The 24,345-nt window shown below is 48.3% G+C and overlaps 1 protein-coding gene and 1 pseudogene across 1 annotated transcript; one reads left to right on the top strand and one right to left on the bottom strand.

The window, feature by feature from the left end:
• The first annotated feature begins 603 nt into the window (after positions 1 to 603).
• On the top strand, positions 604 to 4,236 carry LOC147972009 (5-epiaristolochene 1,3-dihydroxylase-like). The gene is made up of 2 exons (XM_087522907.1): positions 604 to 1,499; positions 3,483 to 4,236. The coding sequence occupies exons 1-2, from the start codon at positions 645 to 647 to the stop codon at positions 4,107 to 4,109; spliced, it is 1,482 nt and encodes a 493-aa protein (XP_087379033.1). The 5' UTR covers positions 604 to 644; the 3' UTR covers positions 4,110 to 4,236.
• Positions 4,237 to 11,856: 7,620 nt separating this feature from the next.
• On the bottom strand, positions 11,857 to 13,109 carry LOC147972008 (uncharacterized; annotated as a pseudogene).
• Between the last annotated feature and the right edge of the window lie 11,236 nt (positions 13,110 to 24,345).

Raw genomic sequence — 24,345 nt, 5'->3', positions numbered from 1 at the left:
GGGAAGCAAACTTTAACCCATGCATGCAAGTATCTGGGAAGCTACTCTGTGATCACACATGTTTTGACGGAAGCCTTTCCACGTGCTCGACGAAAGCTACTAACCATGGATTAGTACAATAATAGTCACGCATATTTCTCAGAAGATGTTAATAGCAGCGGACATTTGCGGTAATGGTTGCGTGACTGCTTCACATTAGTATCTGCAGACTGATCCCTGGTTTACGGACGGATACGGTGTCTGGTTTGCGATTAGCGTTGGAGATGCCGTGGGCAGCCCCTATTTGCATGGTTAACAGCTATAATTCAGTTCTCTCGCAAAACAAAAGCTATAATTCAATTCAAAGCCGTCTAGAAGCATACGGCACGGACGACGGTGAAGTTGCTTGTACATGCACGCAGACCCAAAAAAGCAGGAAGAAACCTCCGGCAACAAATGATACGTGCCTTTTCCAACCATGCATGACGAGTCTACACGGCTGCTCCCAGTCTGAGCTTAGACATTTACATGCATGAAATGTCCATGGAGCATGGTCGATCAGATCAGTATAAATGTTGCAGCCCTAGCATGTACTCTGGCACGCACAACGGTCGAACATGGAAATGTTACCGCTAATCTCGCTCGTTGTTGCAGCAGTGTGCATAATGCGAGCAATAGTCTTGATGATCAAGAATGCTGGCTCCACGTCGGCCAGCAGCACAAGAGCCGGCGGGGCGCCTCTCCCGCCGGGCCCGTCAACGCTCCCTCTGATCGGCAGCATTCACCACCTGGCCACCGGCGAGCACCCGCACCACGCCATCACTCGCCTCGGCCGCGAGCACGGCCCGGTGATGTACCTGCAGATGGGGCAGGTCGGCCTCGTCGTCGTCTCGTCCCGCGAGGCGGCCAGGGAGGTCATGAAGGTGCAGGACGCAAACTTCGCCCACCGTCCGGAGCTAGCCGGGCCCAAGGTTCTGCTGTACGGCTGCGCCGACGTCGCCTTCTCCTCCGGCGGCCCCACCTGGCGCCGGCTGCGCAAGGTGTGCGTCGTCAAGCTCCTGTCCGCGAACCGGGTCAGGTCTTTCGCTCCCATACGGAGGGAGGAGACACGTCGTCTCCTGGAGAGCATCGCCGGACACTGTCCGGGCAAGGCCATTGACCTCCGGGCCATGGTCGAGGTCTTCAGCAGCGCCATCGTGAGCAGGACGGCATTGAGCGAGACGTTCGAGCACAGGGGCTCCATCTTAAAGAAGGGCCTGGAGCTGGCGTCGGGGTTCAACCTGTCGGACCATTTCCCGTCGTTGAGCTTCCTCGACGTCCTGTTGAGGCACCGGCTGCGACGGATGCAGCGACAGGTCGACAAGCTATTCGAAGACGTCATTGAGGAGCGCAAGTGGCTTCGGCAGAAGAAGAAGAAGGACACAACAGAGGACATGCTAGATGTGCTTCTCGATGCCATGGAGCATCCAGAAGACACGGAGGTGCCCATTACACACGACAACATCAAGGCTGTCATAATGGTATCTGCCATATCCCTAGCACTATATATAGTACGCAGATTTTTTAATTCTGATTAGCCATCACTGTGAATATTATTAAGAGTGAATTCCAGTTTTTACCCCTTACTTCCACATTTTTTACACTAATTACCCCATTTAATATTTTTTCATTCCAATTACCCCATTTAGCGAGAGTCTTGCCAGTTTTTACCCCAGTAAGATTTTTAAGAGTGATCTGCTTGCTAACTCCCTGCTATCAGATTTCTTGGCATTTTTTCCAATGCCCGACCAGGTCACTTCGTTTAGCCGCACCCAGTTTTTTTCTCATGGCTGTCAGGTACGTGCGCACCACATCGAGGGAAAGAGGAATAGTTATCTTTGGCGGTCAAGTACGTTCAATTTTGCATTGTGGGTTGTGGTTTGTAGGTTACCGAAAAAAGCTTTCGTCCCACTTTATATATAAAGCAACAATCATCCACAATCAGTACAAACACACGCCACCGCAACACACGCACACACCAAGGCATGATACATAGGCGTTGAGCACAACAACACCACCCCTAGCACTACAAGAGCAACCGGGGTCCTCAACCGTGAACACGCCATCGCGAAGAGATGAAGCCGCATACGACAAACCGTGGGCTCCAAGATGGTACCTTCGGGAAGGTTACGATACCAGAGGGCCACCACCAGCCGACCTGAGGATCAGAGTTTCCCCTGGAGCAACACGATGGGCAATGAGAGTCGCGACGATGCCTTCAGGAAGGGAACGAGCTTCGCCGCCGCCGGTCCGTCTGAAGATCGAACAGGTTTTCACCTCGGTCAACACTCACCGCCACCGTATGCCACACCCCTGCGACCACGCCGCCCACCCGGCCATGGCCACCGGGCAACACCGAGCCACGGGCTCTACCCATGTGCACCGTGCTACCACCACCAGGGTCACCGCCCTGGCATCCAAGACCTTGACACCACCTCACCCGAGACCCGCTGGTACCCCAACAAAAGAGACGAGTGGAAAGGCCCCACCTTTCACACCCCTGGGTAGCCCCTAGGGCCGAGACCCAATAGGCCAGCCAAAACTGGCCTCCATCGACCCATCTTGCTGCACCGGGTGCGAGACGAGCTCGGTCGTGCTGTAGGGCATGAGACGAGGTCGGTCGTGCTGCCGGGCGCGAGACGAGGTCGGTCCTGCTATGGGGCGCGAGACGAGCGATGGACCGCAGCTTGGAGAGGTCCAATCCTTCGACCAAAGTAGTGCCCGAACGACAAGGAGAGGAATCGAAGGCCGACACAAGCCGCCTACGCGCCAGCCGACACCAGAACATGCCAGCCGCCGCAAGCGCCGGCGAGGCGTCGCTCGGCCGCGGACTCTGGCGGTAGCGAGGGAGGGAGGAGGGGGCCTGGCGGCAGCGGTAGGGTTTGCCTCCCCTACCGCTCGCGGGAGCGCTAGATGAGGTCGTGCCCGGCGCGTAACACTTTCGTACTCGGTTTCTAGGTTTAATGTGATGATATTTTAGTTTTCTTCTTTGATGCAAAACATCATAGGAACCACTTATTTTAAGCTTTGGGAGATCATCAAACAAAAACACCACAGTCTATTTTACATGTCTGCAGTGCTATTGTCGTACATGTGTTTTTAGTGGGCTCCAATGATGTGTGTCCATTGAAAATTAGTACTACCAGTTATTGACATGATTCTTGCAAAAAAAAGTCATTGGCATCATAGGGTCGGATTTTTTTGTTTTTATAAAAATGTACATTTGGGCACTTAGTCTCAAGTAAAATTAACATGATCTTTGCAAGAAGGCTCTTAAAATTTAAAAGGGGTAAGAACAGACAAGATTGTCACTAAATGGGGTAATCTGGATGAAAATTTGTTAAATGGGGTAAATAGTGTCAAAAATGGTTAATTAGGGGGTAAAAGCCGGAATTCACTCTATTATTAACCGTAGATTAGCTCTGCATAGAACTAACTATTGGGATGAAATGGACACGCTGCAGGACATGTTTGCCGCGGGGACAGAGACATCGTCGTCAACGATAGAGTGGGCACTCGCAGAGCTGATGAAGAACCCCAAGGAGATGGCCAAAGTGCAGGATGAGGTGAGGACAAAAATGGAAGCAGTGACAAGCTGGTGCGACATCGGACTTCTCAGCTACCTCCGGCTTGTCGTCAAGGAGACGATGCGGCTGCACATGCCGGCACCTCTTCTAGTCCCCAGGGTCTGCAAGGAGCAGTGCCGTGTCGGTGGCTACATGATCCCGGCCGGCAGCAGGGTGGTCATCAACGCATGGGCCATGGGCAGGGACCCGAGGTACTGGGAGGACGCTGAGGCGTTCCGTCCCGGGAGATTCCTCGGCACAAGCGTCGACTTCAAGGGGGGCGACTTTGAGTTCCTGCCATTCGGTGCCGGCCGGAGAATGTGCCCAGGGATAGAGTTTGGGCTCGCCGGCGTCGAGCTTTGCTTGGCTCAGCTCCTTTTCTATTTCGACTGGACGCTTCCCGGTGGCATCGTGCCGGAAGACCTCGACATGAGCGAGGCATCGGTCGGTGCTCTGTCGGTAGTCCGGAAGGAGCCACTTCGGTTGATCCCCAGCATACACGCTCCACTTCATCTCAAGTATTGACTCTTTGGGGTTTCATTGTTGGCAGGGTGCATCAGGGCTCTGTTTATGGAGTTGCAGAGGTTGTGCCTTCTTTACTGTTGTAATACCTTTTTTTCTTAATAAATATACATGTAGCTCTATTGCATGTTTAAAAAAAGTCACACGACTACAAAATAAAAGTAGATATGTTCAATGAAGAAATAGAAAATAAATTGATGCACATAGTTGTGATGTGCCTCACGTCATATCTATGAACACATTGACAGTCCAACGGCAACACTTGTGAGCCGGTACTGGACCTCAGACTTTATCTTCGTATTTTTGTTAAATAAAATGGCTGGATGCATCAGTTTGATGCAGAGGCCGGGGCTATTCTCCTTTTTAGAAAAAAGGATGGATAGCGGTCTTGGTCTTGTAGCACGTAGTAAGTGTATCGACCAATACATTTAAATTCACATGTATGATGTGTCCTGTGCTCATGGAGTTGTAGGGGTTGTGCGCGCGGGCCTGCCCAGGGATGTGCGGAACGCCGCGGTGGCAGGCGTGAAGACGAGGGCGACCGTGACGGCAGGCATGGCCGTGACGATGGTCGCGCACGGGAGGGCTGGGGTGCCAGGGTCCGGCGCTCGCTCTCCCAAAACGCTCGGGACCGGCGTCAAGGGGAGGTCCAGAACCGTTCAAGGGACCGCTCCGGTGGCCGCCGGCACGCTGGCAACAGCCAGGCTGCTTCGCCCACACCTATGGAGGGACCTGGCGCTGCTCTGGTTCTCAGGGGCTCGGGCTCGGCCAGTGCTGCGCCTGCTCGCGCCCTCGAGCTGGTGGTCGTCCGTGGGCGCAGCCCGACGCGTCCGACATCACCTCGCTCCTCCAGGCGCCGCTCGCAAGATGAAAGGACCCCCCCCCCCCCGGCGTCCCCTCCGCTCTCTCCGACAACCGTTCTGCCGCCAAGCCCGGTCTCCAAACGCGATGTTGTCGCGGCTTCCCGCCTTGCGAGCCCTGCGCCCAGCCAGGCCATGTTGGAGCTCTGCGCGCCCGCTTCGCTTGTGCTGCCTCTGTGGTCGCCCTCTGGGCCGCCGGGGTTTCAGTCTTCCCCCACGCCGCCCCTGACTAGCTCTGGCGGCCTGCAACGCACACCTTCTCCTGCTCGAGGCCATGCTGCAACCTGCTCTGGTGATGCCATGGAGCCTATCTTTGTGCAGCGCCAGGGGGGCATTCTTGCTATGCCCGACTCCCCCCTCCCAGGCCTCCTACGGCTCGTCGGAAGACTATTGCTGGAGTGAGGATTTCCAACAAGGGGGGCCTCTCTCTGTAGAAAGTGAAGCGTGGAGGTCCCCGTGTGGTGGTTCCGGCAGCCAAGGCGGCGGAAAAGCTAGTCAGCCGGTCCCTAGGAATTACCAGGGACGGAGAGGACGTCACAGAGGTCACGCTTGCTGATTTCACAGCCAAGTTCAAAGAGCAGCTGGCCCCGGAAGTGATCATTGCCATGAGAGATTTCTTCCACCTTGACGATGTTGTTGTCAATGGCGTGGAGGATGCGCTGATCGAGCACGGCGGCGAAAGAACACTGGAGATGATCCAAGAGGAAGGTGTGGCCGAACAGAGCATGGGAACACAGTAGGAAGCGACTTGTTTGCCTAGTTCATCGTCTTAGTGCAATTTTAGTTGTCATGTTAGCTATCCGCTTCCCTGTTGTGTGTGTTAGCCTGCTGGCTGTAGGAGGTTTTACTTTGGATCTGTTCAGTGGCGCTTGGCTTGGCCTTGTGTTGTACCACTTCCAGTTTGGGTGTGTCCCTGTGGGGCTTGTATCTCCCTTCATTTTAGTGGTGTTGTTGCTACTAGCTGATTGGCTTCGTCAACTCTGGACTGGCCAAAGTGTTTACCCTTGTGCTCAATGACATCACAACCAATAAATACCCTAAGCTGGAACGTGCGTGGGCTGAACTGCCCGACCAGGAGAGCCACAGTCAGTTCTACGATTGCTGACTCCTCTTGCCAAATTGTGTGTTTGCAAGAGACAAAGCTTGAGAACGTTGATAAATATGTGGCAGCCTTCCTTGGTGGTAACCGGCTGAGAAGTTTTGCGCAGCGCCCGGCAACAGGTACGAGGGGTGGCATCCTCTTGCTATGGGACGGCAATGCTGTTGAGATGTCCGACATTTCTACTTCGGCCTTTTGCCTCTCCGCCAAGGTTCACATCCGGTCAACCAATGTGTGCTTCAAGTTAACATCTGTTTATGGACCCACTAATCACGCCAGCAAAGATTCCTTCTTTGTCGAGCTTGTCTCCCACAAACCTTTACCGGGTGATGCTTGGTTGGCCCTTGGGGATTTTAATCAAATATACCGCGCAAGAGATAAAAACAAGAGAAGGGTAAACCGGAGTAGGATCAATCGTTTCCGTGCTGCACTGCAATCTTGCGAGCTCAAAGAGATTCATCTCCAAAACAGGCGCTTCACTTGGAGCAACGAGAGGGAAAACCCCACCCTTTGCAAGCTCGACTCCTTTTTTTGCAATGCGGAGTGGGACATGGCTTTCAACACACACGTGTTACATGCTTTATCATCTTCCCTCTCGGATCATTGCCCCCTTCTGCTCGCCGACGATAAGGGGCCTAGACGTCCATGTTCTTTCAAATTCGAAAATTTCTAGGTATCTTTGCCCGGTTTCGGCGACGTGGTTCGGAAGGCGTGGGATGAGCGTGTCAACCATACAGAGCCTTTCCAAATACTTCATCACAGGCTAAAGAAAACCGCGATACGGCTTACTGAGTGGAGCAAGAAATTTTTCTCCAAGGCCAAGATCCAACTTCATGCGGATCACCTTGTGATCCTCCATTTGGATATTGCACAGGAGAGTAGGACCCTTTCCCCGGCGGAACGGGACCTACATGCTAGACTCAAGCGAAGAGTGGTTAGCTTGGCGGTCCTTGAGCGGGCTCTAAAACACCAGTGTGCTAGGTTGACAAATCTGAGGGAGGGTGATGCCAACACCAAATTCTTCCACCGTCGCATCAATGCCCGTAGGCGAAAAAACCACATTCACCGGTTAAAGCATGCCCAGGGTTGGGTGACCGAGCACAAGGAAAAGGAGAAGATCATCCACAACCACTTCTCCGAGGTCATGGGTCGGGCAAGCACGAGCAACAACGACTTCAACTGGGAGGAACTGGGCATCGAGAGCCATGCTTTGCAAGACCTCGACTCTGCCTTCACCGAGGAGGAGGTTTGGGAGGCTATAAAGAAGATGCCAAACGATAAGGCACCGGGTCCGGATGGATTCACGGGGATGTTCTTCAAGAAGTGTTGGGGAATCATCAAGCATTCGATCATGAGGATCATCCAATGCTTCGATTCATTGCACACCTCCAACCTTCAGTGGCTAAATTCTGCCAATGTGGTTCTACTGCCGAAAAAGGATGGCGCGGAAGACATCTCTGATTATAGACCCATTAGTCTCATCCATGTCGTCGCTAAAATCATTGCCAAGATTCTCTCACTTCGACTTGCCCCCCACATGGATGACCTTGTTTCCAACACCCAGAGTGCATTCATCAAAAGGCGAAGTATCCACGACAACTTCATGTATGTTCGGAATTTCGCCCCATGTCTACACAAATGCAAAACGCCCGCTCTCCTCTTCAAACTTGATATAAAGAAGGCATTCGACTCAGTCAAGTGGGGATACTACCTCGAGCTTCTCCAACGGTTGGGATTCCCCCCAAAATTTCGGGCTTGGATTGCCGCGCTGTTATCATCTTCATCATCCCGGATTATGTTAAATGGGTTGCCCGGCCCACCGGTCAAGCATGGTCGCAGATTCCGTCAGGGAGACCCCATTTCCCCCCTCCTCTTCATCCTTGCGATTGACCCCTTGCATAAGATCCTTGACTTGGCGACGAGGAAAGGGCTCCTCCACAAGATCCGTGGTCGTGGGTCCATGGTGCGTACCTCCCTCTATGCGGACGATGCGGCGGTCTTTGTGGCTCCCATCAAACGGGACATCGACAATCTCGCCTCTATCCTGAGAGGCTTTGGGGACGTGACGGGCCTTTGTTCCAACTTCCAAAAAAGCTCGGTTGTGCCTATTTGTTGCAACCACCTTGACCTTGAGCAAATCCTTCAGAGCATGCCGGCAACACGGGCTACTTTTCTGATCAAATACCTAGGCCTCCCACTTTCAGTTTGGCAACTTAAGAAGATGGATTTCCAATACCTTGAGGATAAGGCGGCCGGAAAATTGGTTTCCTGGGAAGGCCAAAACATCACTACCATCGGTCATACGACTCTTGTTAGGTCGGTCATCTCCTCCCAAGCGGTGTTCTCCATCACGCCCCTCGTCATGCCTCAGGGCTGCCTCGATAGCCTTAACAAAATCGAGAGGGCTTTCCTTTGGTCCGGTGCGGACAAGACAACGGGAGCCAAATGCAAGGTCAACTGGAAGGTGGTTTGTAGACCAAAAGAATACGGTGGCTCGGGGGTGCTCAACACCGACAAATTCGCACGTGCTTTGCGGCTTCGATGGTTGTGGTATGAATGGATCGAGCCCCGCAAATGATGGGTTGGCCTGGGAAACCCCTGCACCGTCGAGGACTTCGAGTTTTTCTATGCTTCTACGACTATCACGGTGGGAGATGGTGCCAAAACGTCTTTTTGGGACTCCCCGTGGCTCCTTGGTCGCAAACCTAAGGATATTGCACCGCTCATCTTCGAGGCCTCGAAAAGAAAGAGTTGGAAGGTCCGTGAGGCCCTCAAGGGGAACGCTTGGATACTCAAGATCAACCAAGTCGCGGTTGTAACCGCAACCCACATTCGGGAATTTTTCACTCTTTGGATGCTCCTGAATGATGTCCACCTTCATGAGCAAACCGAAGATACCATCATCTGGAAGCACGCGAACGACGGGATATACACGGCGGCCTCTGCGTACAAGGCTTATTCCTAGGCTTGACTCTTTCCCCCTTGGACCGTATGGTTTGGAAGGCATGGGCACCTCTAAAGGTTAAATTCTTTGCGTGGTTGGCAATACAAGATAGGATTTGGACCGCCGATCGTTTACAGCGACGAGGTTGGCCAAATTGTGGCCTCTGCAAACTTTGCAATAGGGAGCAAGAAACGGGTGCCCACATTTTCTTCAAGTGCCGCTTTACAATTCGGATATGGAAGTCTCTCATTGAGAGGCTTGGTCTCGCGTAGATAGATGCATCCGAGTGGCACATGGAAGAATCCGTCTACGAATGGTGGGACAAGAGAACCGACAATCGCAACCCCAACCGGCAAGCTTTGACCTCTCTCACCATGCTTGTCTCCTGGACCATTTGGAATGAAAGAAATGCACGGGTGTTTCGTAATAAGAGTGCGCCAACGACCATTCTTCTCACTGCCATTCTCGACGAGGCCAAGCTTTGGGTGACCGCGGGCGCAAAGAAATTAGGAGATATCTTTATGGGCGAGTAATTGCCATGCCGTATTTATGGGTGTTGTAAAACTCTAAACTCTATTCTCTTCTTATTTAATTGATGAGGCAAATCTTATGCCTCCGTTTTGAAAAAAAAACCCTTTTTTTCTTGGTGAATATATATGTAGGTCTACTGCACAGTTTTTTTTTAAATCACAAGATTACAAAATATAACTAGACATGTTCTACAAAGAAACAGAAAATAAACTCATGCACATTGTTGTGATGTTGATTTTTAAAAGAAAAAAATTGTTGTGATGTCGCTCATGTCATATCTATGAACACATTGACGGTCCAACTGCAACATAGAATATCATGCCGCCGAAAAAAATTGGCAACTCATATCTCCAAACGTGATGAGACCGATAAAGGAACATAAAATTGTTACTAATGATAAATCAGATTTCCCAATAATAAGTCGCTATTTGGTGAAATTGCTGGTCCTTTCTCACCTTCAGACTGATCGTCTCGTCGTAAAATTATTGTTGTAGTCGTCGTTCCATGTCTTTTGGCCAAGCATAACCGATTGACTGCAAAATGATGATTAGCCCCATGAAAAAACTGTTCAAATTATATGGGCTTGGCCCATTTAAATTTCTGCTGTAATTTATAATTAAAAATCCCAGCGGCCACCCACTCTAAAAATGATGATTTGTCTTGCAGTAGGCGACCGCTAGATGGGCCGGCCCAATATAGGTTCTTGATGGAGCCCCTGTCTCTATGGACACATTGATAGTCCAACGACAACGTAGAATATAGAGTGCCGCCGGAAAAACTTGGGCACCTCATATGGCCAAAATAGTGATACTGATACAAAAGCATAGAAAAGGTGGTGAGACGTATAAAGCAACATAGAATTGTTAACCAATGATACATCTCATTTCCCAATAATAAGCCAGCAGATAGTGAAATAGTCGGTCCTATCTCACCTTCGGATTAATCATCCCGTCGTAAAATTACTATCGTAGTTGTCGTTCCATGTCTTTTGGCCAAGCATGACCGATTGACTGCAAAATGATGATCAATCGCATGACAAAAACTGTGGAAATTATATGGCCTTGGCCCCATTAAAATTTCTGCTGTGATTTATAAACAAATCCCAGTGGCCACCCATTCTCAGAATTAAGCGAGAAATATACTCTGTCTTGTAGTAGGCGATCGCCAGATCGGCCGGCCCAATATGGGATTTTGATGGAGCGGTTTTAGGAGGCTTCTATGACTGGCTCGGACCGGTTTTATAAGCTTATGCACGTTTTATTTTGTTTTTATTTTCGGTGTTTCTTTGGGTATTTTAGTTTTTTTTTCATTTTCCTTTTTGTTTTTAATTTCTATTTTCTTCCAATACATATGTACCTTTTTCAATACACGTTGTTCATTTTTCTTATACATCTGAAACAATTTATACACATTTTTTAAATACATGATGAATCATGAATATTATTTTAAATAATTGTATCGGATATTAGTCCAACATTGTTAAAATACACGTTGAACATTTTTTCAGTGATACAAAATTTTAAAAATATTCAAACTATTTTTTACATTGTATCACATTGTCTAAAAATGTCACGAACATATATTAAAAATCCTGAACATTTTATAAATTTCAGTTGCATATTTTGAATGGCACAATTTTTTTTTGAATTGCAAGAACATTGTTTTACATTGTATAACTTTTTTAAAGGTCCCAAACATTTTTTTGAAACGTATAAACTTTTTTTGTCAAATTGATTTTCGAATGATATCAGCATTTTTTGAGAGTTGCCCGGACCTTTTTTAACACAGTTTGAACCTTTTTCAAACACGCCAATGAGCACTTTTGCAATTTCATTATTTTCCCATTTTAAGAAATACTAATAAAAAAATAAACATCCCGCACAGACGGAGACAAAGAAGGGGCAACTAATGAGCGGGTACCCATTCGGGAGCTTTACCCTGCGGCTGCACACACTTGGTGAAGAAGTCTGAATACTTTTTTTGAAGGACTTGGATGACTGGAAAATTAGCCTTTGCCCCCCTCCCCCCCCCCCCCCCCCCCCCCCGCGATCTTTACCATTAACGTTTAGCCCCCACAATGGTTTTTGTGTACCTCCCATGTGCTGTGCCCCAGTGCCACCATGTGCCACAAGCCGACACACTCTGCGGGAACTCTCTTTAGGGTTCCATTCACATTTTAAAGAAATTGACACTGTGCATTTTGCTTGGTTTTCTCAGGAAAAAAATCACATGAAAATCACACTGTGCGAAAAAAAAAACATAGTTGTGCTTCACGGTGAAACACAATTATCCTGTCCGACAATGACGAATGCCACTTTATTCAACGCAACATCAATCTCATCAAACTGACAATACTAGATGACGACGAAATCCTAGACCTACGGAACAACAGGGAGAGAAACGGGAGCCCGCCCCCTTCCTCTAGCCGCTGGAGCAGCGGACGGAGCGGGGTTGGGATCACGGCCTCGCCGACATCCAAAGGCTGGCAGGAACTCGTCTGTCGCCAAAGAAAGAGAGGGAAGCGGTTAGCCAAGAGCACGGTCGGAAATGTGTGACTATTCGGAAATCATGTGCGTGTGTGTGTAAGCCTAGCCCGTTTAGCTTCTTTTTTGGGACAGCCTAGCCCGTTTAACTGTGCAGCAAGGAGTGCATTACCTAGTTCCAAATTGTACTTTCTGGCAGTACCACCATCTCTAAATTGTTGTATGCGGTATATACATGGGACGATCGATGGACAGAACCAACTAACTTTAACTAATAACGGAATTAAATTAAACACACCCGAGAATCGTTGAACTCAGAAGTCATCGGCCTCCAAAATCGCGCTCAACCTATGCGATGCGCGCCTGCACGACGACGACGATGACGGCTGCTGCGCCTTCCACCGTAACCATCCCCCTTCCTCGCCTTCCCAGCCGCCTCATCACCGGCGGCCAACACCGTATGTGGTTGCAGCTTCGTGTGGAGGCAGTACCAGCATCTCCCTCTTGCGCACGCCACCGTATTTGCCGTACGCATGGTGTTGAAACTGTTGATCCCACCCACCGTCCCGCTCCGCGATGTCTTCATCGTCAGCGAGTGGTGCCACTCGAGCCGCCGCCTTCCGTCGCTTGCCGTTGGCTCCGTTCTTGCCGCGCGTGGGGGACGCGATGCCGCTCGCGACGGCCAGCGCCGAGCTGGCCATGACGGCGAGGGCGGTCATCTCCTGCCCCGAGAGCGGCCGACGGAGCATAGACAGGGGCAGCACGAAGTAGAGCCACCCGGGCTGGAGCGCCTCGTCCGCGGCCAGCGCGCGGGCGGGCGCATCGAAGCGGAGCTCGTCCGAGCTGCATAGGAAGCTCGACGCGCCGGCGGCGTCAACCAGTGCCTCGCGTGCCGTGACCGGCGCCGCGTACTGCGCCATGGAGCCGTCCAGACGAATCACCTTCGCCGTCTTGGTGGCCACTGCCCGCCCGGACCCGGCCGCCGCCGCCGACGCCGGCAAGCGCGAGGCACACGAGCCCATTTCTCCCCTCGTGACGACGTGTTGGTACGTGTGTTCACAGTCCGTATGACTCTGGGAGCAAGTGCGAAATGGGCTGGTTGGTCCGTTGATACGGTTGCGTGATGAAGCTTTTTATAGTGGGTTCATGCGTTTATGCTATGGATGACGCAGGCCAGTTCGTCATGCTGTCAGTGTCAACGGATGGAGACAAGGGGAGCGAACTTGCGTTGCACTCCACTGCAGTGTAGCTGATCGATCGCTTGAAGAACAAGTTGGTGCATAGTGGGAGTAATTTAGCAAGTACCATAGCGCACTTTAAGAAAATTTTACTTATGTGACATGTAGTTAATGAAAGATGGTATATAATACGTTACTATAACATAACGCTTTCCAAGATAGAATGAATCTATAAGCTAATAAATTAAACCATCTATGACACTATTAGTATGTTACTTTGCACTATGAAGATAGTAACTTAGAGTAGTGTCATATGCATGACACTAATATAAGTTACTCCTAGCTATGACCAGCCTTAGTTTCGTTGTGACAAAGTCACCGTAGAGGCCACTTGTATAGCGGTCAGAGTAATCGGTGAGGAGATCTCATCTCCTGGTCGAAGGTTCCTGCAGGAAGGTGATAGGAAGTGCCAATTCTCCGACTGTCAAGTGATACGTGGGGTGGGGTGAATGGCTATTTTAGTTGTGACAGCGACTTTCGGGACAAAATAATCAGCGAGAGCAACTTGTCAATGCCATGTCTACATTGTCCGGGGTCATGGCTAGACTCGTCATCGTCACGGCTGGCGGTAGCTGATTATGACATTGAGAGTAACTTTAGTTAGTTAACTCGTCAAACACGGGAGTCATAAACGGTCTTGTAGCTGAAACGGTTTAGCTAACTGAAGAGGACAGAACGAACATATACTAAACTTAGTTTTTGCAAAAATAAAGCACAAAAGATCTTAGAGCAAGGCCAACCGTCAAGCAAAGAATGGAGAAAGAATGCCAACCTCCCTAGGGACTCTAATAAACGCGAAATGCCGGAGACACAACCTGGTCAAACTTCACACCGCTTGATTTAAGGCAGAAGTTATACTCCCTCCTTTTCGGTTTATAGGCCTTATCTCAAAATTTTAGTTTTCCCATTGTATAAGTTTCAATTTGATTGTTCTTCATCACATGTTCAGATTTTAAGATGCAATAAATCATTGCATGCAAGTATTAAGAGAAAATTGACTGATGCATGTACTTTATGTATACATGCATTGTTGAAATTTTGCTAGTAGGCCTTTGGCCCAAAGCCCAACTAAAATTCTGATATTTTCTTGGCTCATTCATGCACACATGTGAGTGAAGTGAGTGAGACTAGAGTTTAGTCCCACCACGAAAGTTGAGAGAGACTTGCACCTTTTTATAAGACGAGCTCTTCTACCACTTGTATGAGCATGAGAAGATGAAACCTACACGCGCGCTCCTCCTTCTGGCCACGCCACGCCTCGTCACGACGCGCCGCGGATTGCGGGATTGAGCCAAGTCGAGGACAGAGCTATGCACGTTGTCTATATTTTTACTACTAGGGAAAATTAATGACTCATTAATTAATAATTAATGGACGGGTTAATTACTGAACCATTTCTGATTCTTTTGGATCGTGACGACTCGGACGTGGGGTTTACTCCCACGACCTACTTGGCCCGCACAATATAGTCAGGCAGACGTCTACCCTAACCGCCGTCGCTTCGTATGGTTTCGCACCACCCTTCCAGATCATTGCGCTGCCAAGCAAGTCTTCTACATCCCTCCTTTCGGTATGCACCGGAAGAGGGGACAGCAGGCGTCCGGAACCCCGCCTCTCGTGATCCTGTACGGGAGAGGGGCGATCAGGTTTTTGGGGAGCGCACTCGCGCGACTGTTGGCAGCGACGACTTCTTCCCCGACCTCGGTAACCTCATCCTCGACGACATGGGCGACAACATCAACGTCGGCGGTGCTGCTCCCGCTGCACCGTATGTGATTCTATCCTTCCTGTTCGAGATCGTGGTAGAATTCATGTTTCTAGTATGTGCCCTAGATGTGATATGTTCATCTACTATGCTAGTTTGCATGATTAGTTTAATCTTTGCTATTACAGTCATGATTTATCTTCTGTTTATTCGGATTAAATCTCATAGTAATTTGCTCATTTTTCCAACAATCCAAAAATCTTATCGTAGGCAATTTACTCCGAGTGGTTTTGCTGCGCATTTGAAGCCGTCTGCCTTTAAGGGGTTGCAATATAAGAGTTGGCGTACGAGAGCAGTCTTCTGGTTTCAGACCATGTGCTGCTATGATGCCACTAAGGGCAAGCCCGAGGGCGATCTTAATCCAGCACAGTGCTACCTCTTGAGCACTGCATTGGTTTTCCCGTGAAGAGGAAAGGGTGATGCAGCAAAGTAGCGTAAGTATTTCTCTTAGTTTTTGAGAACCAAGGTATCAATCCAGTAGGAGACTACACGCAAGTCCCTCGTACCTACACAAACAAATAAGAACCTCGCAACCAACGCGATAAAGGGGTTGTCAATCCCTTCATGGTAACTTACGAGAGTGAGATCTGATAGAGATAATAATAATAAAATAAAATTTTTTGGGATTTTTATGATATAGATTGAAAGTAAAGATTGCGAAATAGAATAGATTGGAAACTTATATGATAAAAGATAGACCCGGGGGCCATAGGTTTCACTAGTGGCTTCTCTCAAGATAGCATAAGTATTACGGTGGGTGGACAAATTACTGTCGAGCAATTGATAGTAAAGTGCATAATTATGAGAATATCTAGGCATGATCATGCATATAGGCATCACGTCCACGATAAGTAGACCGAAACGATTCTGCATCTACTACTATTACTCCACACATCAGCCGCTATCCAGCATGCATCTAGAGTATTAAGTTCATAAGAATAGAGTAACGCATTAGGCAAGATGACATGATGTAGAGGGATAAACTCAAGCAATATGGTATAAACCCCATTTTTTTATCCTCGATGGCAACAATACAATACGTGCCTTGCTACCCCTGCTGTCACTGGGAAAGGACACCGCAAGATTGAACCCAAAGCTAAACACTTCTCCCATTGCAAGAAAGATCAATTTAGTAGGCCAAACCAAACTGATAATTCGAAGAGACTTGCAAAGATAACCAATCATACATAAAAGATTTCAGAGAAGAATCAAATATTGTTCATAGATAAACTTGATCATAAACCCACAATTCATCGGATCTCGACAAATACACCGCAAAAAGAATTACATCAAATAGATCTCCAAGAAGATCGAGGAGAACATTGTATTGAGATCCAAAGAGAGAGAAGAAGCCATCTAGCTAGTAACTATGGACCCGAAGGTCTGAAGTAAACTACTCACACATCATCGGAGAGGCTATGGTGTTGATGTAAAAGCCCTCCGTGATTGATTTCCCCTCCGGCGGAGCTCCGGAAAAGGCCCCAAGATGGGATCTCTTGGGCACAGAAGGTTGAGTCGGTGGAAATAGGGTTTCGTGGTGCTCCTGGATGTTTTCGGGGTATATGGATATATATAGGAGGAAGAAGTAGGTCGGTGGAGCCACGAGGGTGGAGGGCGCGCCCCCTGCCTCGTGGCCTCCTCGTTGATTTCTTGACGTCCACTCCAAGTCCTCTGGATCAAGTTTGTTTTGAGCACTCCGTTGGTTTTCCCTTGAAGAGGAAAGGGTGATGCAGCAAAGTAGCGTAAGTATTTCCCTCAGTTTTTGAGAACCAAGGTATCAATCCAGTAAGAGACTACACGCAAGTCCCTCGTACCTGCACAAGCAAATAAGAACCTCGCAACCAACGCGATAAAGGGGTTGTTAATCCCTTCACGGTCACTTACGAGAGTGAGATCTGATAGAGATAATAATAATAATAATAATAATAAGATGGATATTTTTGGTACTTTTATGATATAGATTGAAAGTAAATATTGCGGAATAAAATAGATTGGAGACTTATATGATAAAAGATAGACCCGGGGGCATAGGTTTCACTAGTGGCTTCTCTCAAGATAGCATAAGTATTACGGTGGGTGAACAAATTACTGTCGAGCAATTGATAGAAAAGTGCATAATTATGAGAATATCTAGGCATGATCATGTATATAGGCATCACATCCGCGATTAATAGACCGAAACGATTCTGCATCTACTACTATTACTCTACACACCGACCGCTATCCAACATGCATCTAGAGTATTAAGTTCATAAGAACAGAGTAATGCATTAGGCAAGATGACATGATGTAGAGGGATAAACTCAAGCAATATGATATAAACCCCATCTTTTTATCCTCGATGGCAAAAATACAACACGTGCCTTACTACCCATGTTGTCACTGGGAAAGGACACCGCAAGATTGAACCCAAAGCTAAGCACTTCTCCCATTGCAAGAAAGATCAATCTAGTAGGCCAAACCAAACTGATAATTCGAAGAGACTTGCAAAGATAACCAATCATACATAAAGGATTTCAGAGAAGAATCAAATATTGTTCATATATAAACTTGATCATAAACCCACAATTCATCGGATCTCGACAAACACACCGCAAAAAGAATTACATCAAATAGATCTCCAAGAAGATCGAGGAGAACATTGTATTGAGATCCAAAGAGAGGGAATAAGCCATCTAGCTAGTAATTATGGACCCGAAGGTCTGAAGTAAACTACTCACACATCATCGGAGAGGCTATGGTGTTGATGTAGAAGCCCTCCATGATTGATTCCCCCTCCGGCGGAGCTTCGGAAAGGCCCCAAGATGGGATCTCTTGGGTACATAAGGTTCCCGCAGTGGAAATAGGGTTTGGTGGTGCTCGTGGATGTTTTCGGGGTATATGGATATATATAGGAGGAAGAAGTAGGTCGGTGGAGCCACGAGGGTGGAGGGCGCACCCAGGGGCATAGGCGCGCCCCCTGCCTCCTGGCCCCCTTGTTGATTTCTTGACGTCCACTCCAAGTCCTCTAGATCATGTTTGTTCCAAAAAAAATAACTCTCCCAAAGGTTTCATTCCGTTTGGATTCCGTTTGATATTCCTTTTCTGCGAAACACTGAAATAGGCAAAAAAAAACAGCAATTTGCATTGGGCCTTGGGTTAGTAGGTTAGTCCCAAAATAATATAAAAGTGTATAAATAAGCCCATTAACATCCAAAACAGATAATATAATAGCATGGAACAATAAAAAATTATAGATACGTTGGAGACATATCACACAGCTGGAAGCTTTTGAGAAGATCGATACTCTCTATAAAGGCGCTCTTCTGAGTGTTCTTGATGACTCCATTGTGGATTCGTATATGTCGTTTGACAATGGCAAGGTCATGTGGGCTCCGCTCGAGGCCATGTTTGGTGCCTCGGAGCCGGTAGCAAGTTGTACGTCATGGAGCAATTCTATGATTACACGACGACTGGTGAGCGCTCTGTTGTACAGCAAGCTCATGAGATACAGTCGCTCGCAAAAGAAGTTGAGTGTTTCAAGTGTGTGTTGCCGGAGGCATCATTTCCAAGCTTCCACCTTCGTGGAACAATTTTGCTACTTCCCTGAAACACAAGAGACGGAATTTTTCTGTTGTGGATCTCATTGGTACTCTTGATGTTGAAGAGAAGGCGAGAGCAAAAGACACACATGCTCGAGTTGCTGAGGGAGCTTCTAGTGCCCATATGGTACAAAAGAAGAACTTCCAGCCCAACAAGTTCAAAAAATAACAAGAACAAAACTCAGGGAAAAGGAAAGTTTGATGCAAAGAACAAGCCATCACATTCTACCAACTTCAAGAAGAATTCTCATAAGAAGGGGAAGGGACTTTGCCATGTCTGTGGTGACACTAATCACTGGGCTCCGAAATGTCCTAACTGCTTTGAGGAGCGTGAACATGAGAAGAGCGGCAAGTCCGATAATGTTGTCATCAGTGATACTGATATGAAGGAATCAGGGTACGGTATTTTTCCTACCATCCTTTCAGTATTCTAGTCCCCTGATTGGTTAATTGACACCGGTGTCAATGTACATGTTTGTGCTAACGCCTTCATGTTTTCTTCTTACCAGGCCACAGGGACTTCTCCCGTGCTGATGGGGAACGGGTCACATGCCATTGTTTGAGGTGTCGGTACGGTTGATCTGATGTTTAATTCGGGGAAGACCGTGCGTCTGAAGAACGTTCATCATGTGTCGTCCATCACTAAAGATCTCGTTAGCGGTTCCCATTTATGTCGAGATGGTTTTAAGTTGGTTTTCGAGTCCAATAAAGTTGTAATTTTTAAGTATGGACAATTTGTTGGAAAAGGCTATGAGAGCAGAGGCTTGTTCCGCCTGTCTTTGTCAGATGTTTGCACTAAAGTTATTAATAATGTTTGCCACAATAATGAGTCTGATATTTGGCATTCACGACTTTGCCACATTAACTTTGGTTACATGACGCGGCTAGCCAATATGAATTTAATTCTGAAAATCTCTACTGTCAAAGGATCCAAGTGCCAAGTATGTGTGCAAGCTAAGCAACCTCGCAAGTCCCATAAGACTGCAGAGGCAAGAGACTTGGCGCCACTAGAGCTTATACATTCTGATCTTCGTGAGATGAATGGCGTGTTGACAAAAGGTGGAAAGAGATACTTCATGACATTGATTGATGAATCCACTAGATATTGTTATGTGTATCTTCTGAAATCAAAAGATGATGCTTTAACTATTGGAAATATGCCCTAGAGGCAATAATAAAAGCATTATTATTATATTTCCTTGTTCATGATAATTGTCTTTATTCATGCTATAATTGTGTTATCCGGAAATCGTAATACATGTGTGAATAACAGACACCAACATGTCCCTAGTAAGCCTCTAGTTGACTAGCTCGTTGATCAACAGATAGTCATGGTTTCCTGACTATGGACATTGGATGTCATTGATAACGAGATCACATCATTAGGAGAATGATGTGATGGACAAGACCCAATCCTAAACATAGCACAAGATCGTATAGTTCGTTTGCTAGAGTTTTCCAATGTCAAGTATCTTTTCCTTAGACCATGAGATCGTGTAACTCCCGGATACCGTAGGAGTGCTTTGGGTATACCAAACGTCACAACGTAACTGGGTGACTATAAAGGTCTACTACGGGTATCTCCGAAAGTGTCTGTTGGGTTGACATGGATCAAGACTGGGATTTGTCACTCCGTATGACGGAGAGGTATCACTGGGCCCACTCGGTAATGCATCATCATAATGAGCTCAAAGTGACCAAGTGTCTGGTCACGGGATCATGCATTACGGTACGAGTAAAGTGACTTGCCGGTAACGAGATTGAACGAGGTATTGGGATACCGACGATCGAATCTCGGGCAAGTAACATATCGATTGACAAAGGGAATTGCATGCGGGGTTGATTGAATCCTCGACATCGTGGTTCATCCGATGAGATCATCGTGGAGCATGTGGGAGCCAACATGGGTATCCAGATCCCGCTGTTGGTTATTGACCGGAGAGTCGTCTCGGTCATGTCTGCTTGTCTCCCGAACCCGTAGGGTCTACACACTTAAGGTTCGGTGACGCTAGGGTTGCGAAGATATGTATATGCAGTAACCCGAATGTTGTTTGGAGTCCCGGATGAGATCCCGGACGTCACGAGGAGTTCCGGAATGGTCCGGAGGTAAAGAATTATATATAGGAAGTGCTGTTTTGGCCATCGGGACAAGTTTCGGGGTTATCGGTATTGTACCGGGACCACCGGAGGGGTCCCGGGGGCCCACCGGGTGGGGCCACCTGTCCCGGGGGGCCACATGGGCTGTAGGGGGTGCGCCTTGGCCTACATGGGCCAAGGGCACCAGCCCCACTAGGCCCATGCGCCTAGGGTTTCCATGGGGGAGGAGTCCCACTAGTGGAAGGCACCCCTAGGTGCCTTGGGGGGGAGGGAAACCTCCCCTTGGCCGCCGCACCTAGGAGATTGGATCTCCTAGGCTGCGCACCACCCCCCCTTGGCCCTCCTATATATAGTGGGGGAGAGGAGGGACTTGATACACCAGCCCCTGGCGCCTCCCTCTCTCCCCGTTACGTCTCTCTTTCGTAGTATAGGCGAAGCCCTGCTACTGTGACGCCCTGCATCCACCACCACGCCGTCGTGCTGCTGGATCTTCATCAACCTCTCCTTCCCCTTGCTGGATCAAGAAGGAGGAGACGTCTCCCGTCCCGTACGTGTGTTGAACGCGGAGGTGCCGTCCGTTCGGCGCTTGGTCATCGGTGATTTGGATCGCGTCGTGTTCGACTACATCATCACCGTTCTTTGAACGCTTCCGTGCGCGATCTACAAAGGTATGTAGATGCATCCAATGACTCGTTGCTAGATGAACTCCTAGATGATCTTGGTGAAACGAGTAGGAAAATTTTTGTTTTCTGCAACGTTCCCCAACATTAACTTTCTTCAAAAACTATAAAGCTGAGGCAGAGAACCAACTTGATCGAAAAATTAAACAGCTTAGGTCTGATCGTGGTGGAGAGTATTTTTCCAATGAATTTGATCTGTTTTGTGCAGAACATGGTATAATCCATGAGAGGACGCCTCCCTACTCACCTCAGTCAAATGGGGTAGCCGAAAGAAAGAACCGAACTCTAACTGATATGGTTAACACCATGTTAGACACATCGGGTCTCTCCAAGGAATGGTGGGGGAGGCGCTAATGACTGCATGTCATGTCCTAAACCGAGTTCCCACAAAGCATAAGACCATGACTCCATTTGAGGAATGGGAAAGGAAAAGATTGAAACTCTCTTACCTACGTACTTGGGGTTGTTTGGCGAAAGTCAATATACCAATTCCCAAGAAGCGTAAGCTTGGACCAAAAACCATGGATTATGTTCTTCTGGGATATGCTTTTCATAGCATTGGCTATACATTTTTTATAATAAAATCTGAGGTATCCAACATGCATGTTGGTACGATTATGGAGTCGAATGATGCAGCTTTCTTTGAGGACATATTTCCTATGAAGGATATGTCGAGTTCATCAAATCGGGAGATACCTACTTCATCTAGTGAGGAATTCACTGTAATTCCTGAACCCACCATTGTGATGGAACACGTTGAGAATCCTGTTGAGGGTGACAATGAAACTCCTGTGAGGAGTAAGAGACAGAGTACTGCAAAGTATTTTGGTGATGATTTCATTGTGTACCTTGTGGATGACACACCCAGGACTATTTCAGAAGCCTATGCATCTCCTGATGCTGACTACTGGAAGGAAGTTGTTCGTAGCGAGATGGATTCCATCTTAGCTAACGGAACCTGGGAGATCACTGATCGTCCTTATGGGTGCAAACCTGTAGGATGTAAGTGGGTGTTCAAGAAGAAGCTTAGACCTGATGGTACGATTGAAAAGTACAAGGCACGGCTTGTGGCTAAGGGTTATACCCAGAAAGAAGGTGAAGACTTCTTTGATACTTACTCACCCGTGGCTAGACTAACCACAATTCGGGTGCTACTATCACTGGCTTCCTCACATGGTCTTCTCGTTCATCAAATGGATGTTAATACGGCTTTCCACAATGGAGAGTTGAAAGAGGAAATTTACATGGATCAGCCAGATGGTTTTGTAGTACCTAGTCGGGAAGAAAAGGTGTGCAAGTTATTAAAGTCTTTATATGGCCTTAAACAAGCTCCTAAGGAGTGGCATGAGAAGTTCGAAAGCACATCAACTGCTGTCGGCTTTGTAGTAAACGATGGTGACAAGTGTGTGTAATATCGCTATGGTGGGGGCAAAGGAGTTATTCTTTGTTTGTATGTTGATGACATATTGATCTTTGGAACCAAACTTGATTTAATCAAGGAGGTTAAGGATTTCTTATCTCGTTGCTTTGAGATGAAGGATCTAGGAGTAGCTGATGTTATCTTATGTAACGCCCCGACAATCGAGCTACAGTAACCTCACCCTAATGTGCCATGTCATCTAGTTTTGTTAAGCCCTTTTGCCACATGATAAAAATGAAAGTCAAATTCAAATTTTAATTTGCAAGTGAAATTATTATTTCTTCTAACGATAAAATAAAAACGTTCGTTGGGTTGCAATATTCACTAAGGAATATTCATGTGGAAACCAACATCATTTGCCTCATAGATAAATTCCTAGGAAGTTAATAATGGTCAAACAACAATTATTTTGGACTCTTTAAAATAAGCAAATATCTATGCTTTTCTGAATGATGTAAAACCTTGTGTGTGGTCTTAGATTATTGCATAGCATTTACGTGCCAAGTTACATATATAGAAAAGTTCCTTTAGTGGACAAACTAATTGAAATCAATAGCAAAATTGAAAACTGATTAGAATCAGTAAATCAGAAGACTATTGGTACTAGGCCCTAGTGCATTAGTGAATTAGGCCCAGCCCACACCCCCACTCATCCCCAACCTCCCGCTATAGGGAGGCAGGGGATCGTGGTGGACATCCGACCGGCCATGGCCGCGCCATGGCGTGTGCCGGCCATCCCCCGCCCCCTTGGAGTATAAAGTCGAGCCCCCAACACCCCCTATGAATGCTAGCCCTCAATCCCTTCTTCCCCGCGCCGCTTCCTTCTCTCCCGAGCAAATCCGTCGCCGCAGCTCACCATAGCCATGGCCACCGGCCAACCCTCGCTGACCCGAGGTGTCCAGGAGGACCCTCGTCTTCAACCACGCCGCCTACGCCCCTGGATCAAGGAGGGGGACCACCAAACGTCTCCTTCGATCCGCTCTTCTCCGCCACGGCCACCGTGACGTCATCGTCGATCTGCCGCACCGCGACCTGTCGGGCCTCCCCGTGCTACTCCTCGACAACGTTGTGAGCCGCCGGTTCCCCTGCACCCTCTAGCCCTCTCCTTCTCGCCCTATAGGTCGCTTTCTTAGCTCCGCCGTCGCCGCCATTTGTATTCATCGCCAGCATGGTCTCCGGTTACCAGTTAGTCATGTGCGTCGTCGGTAGCCTCATTAGTCCCCCGTGAAACAAACGCAATGATCAACTTGATCGATTTTGGACCGAAGCACTACCCTGTTCGAACCTATGCTAGTGCTGCCGCCGGACAACGACATTGCTATTGAATCCGGCCACCCCACAGCCTTTTGCGGGCGCCCCTAGATGCACTCAGACAAGGGTTGCTCCCTAGTGCACTCGGCTCAACCTACTGCCGCCTGTAGTGCCGCTCCGGCGAGCGTCCGCCGCTGCCTGCGAAATCCTGTGGCCGCGCCCGGAGCTCCGCTCCCTCGCGCCTGCCTCCCTCATGCCATGTCCCTGCTCGCCTGGCCGCGCCCGCCGTG

Source organism: Triticum urartu, chromosome 5A (genome assembly GCF_056163025.1).
Source record: "Triticum urartu cultivar PI428250 chromosome 5A, HENAU_Tu73, whole genome shotgun sequence".
Taxonomy (NCBI): Eukaryota; Viridiplantae; Streptophyta; class Magnoliopsida; order Poales; family Poaceae; genus Triticum; species Triticum urartu.
This window is presented reverse-complemented; position numbering and strand designations above follow the sequence as displayed.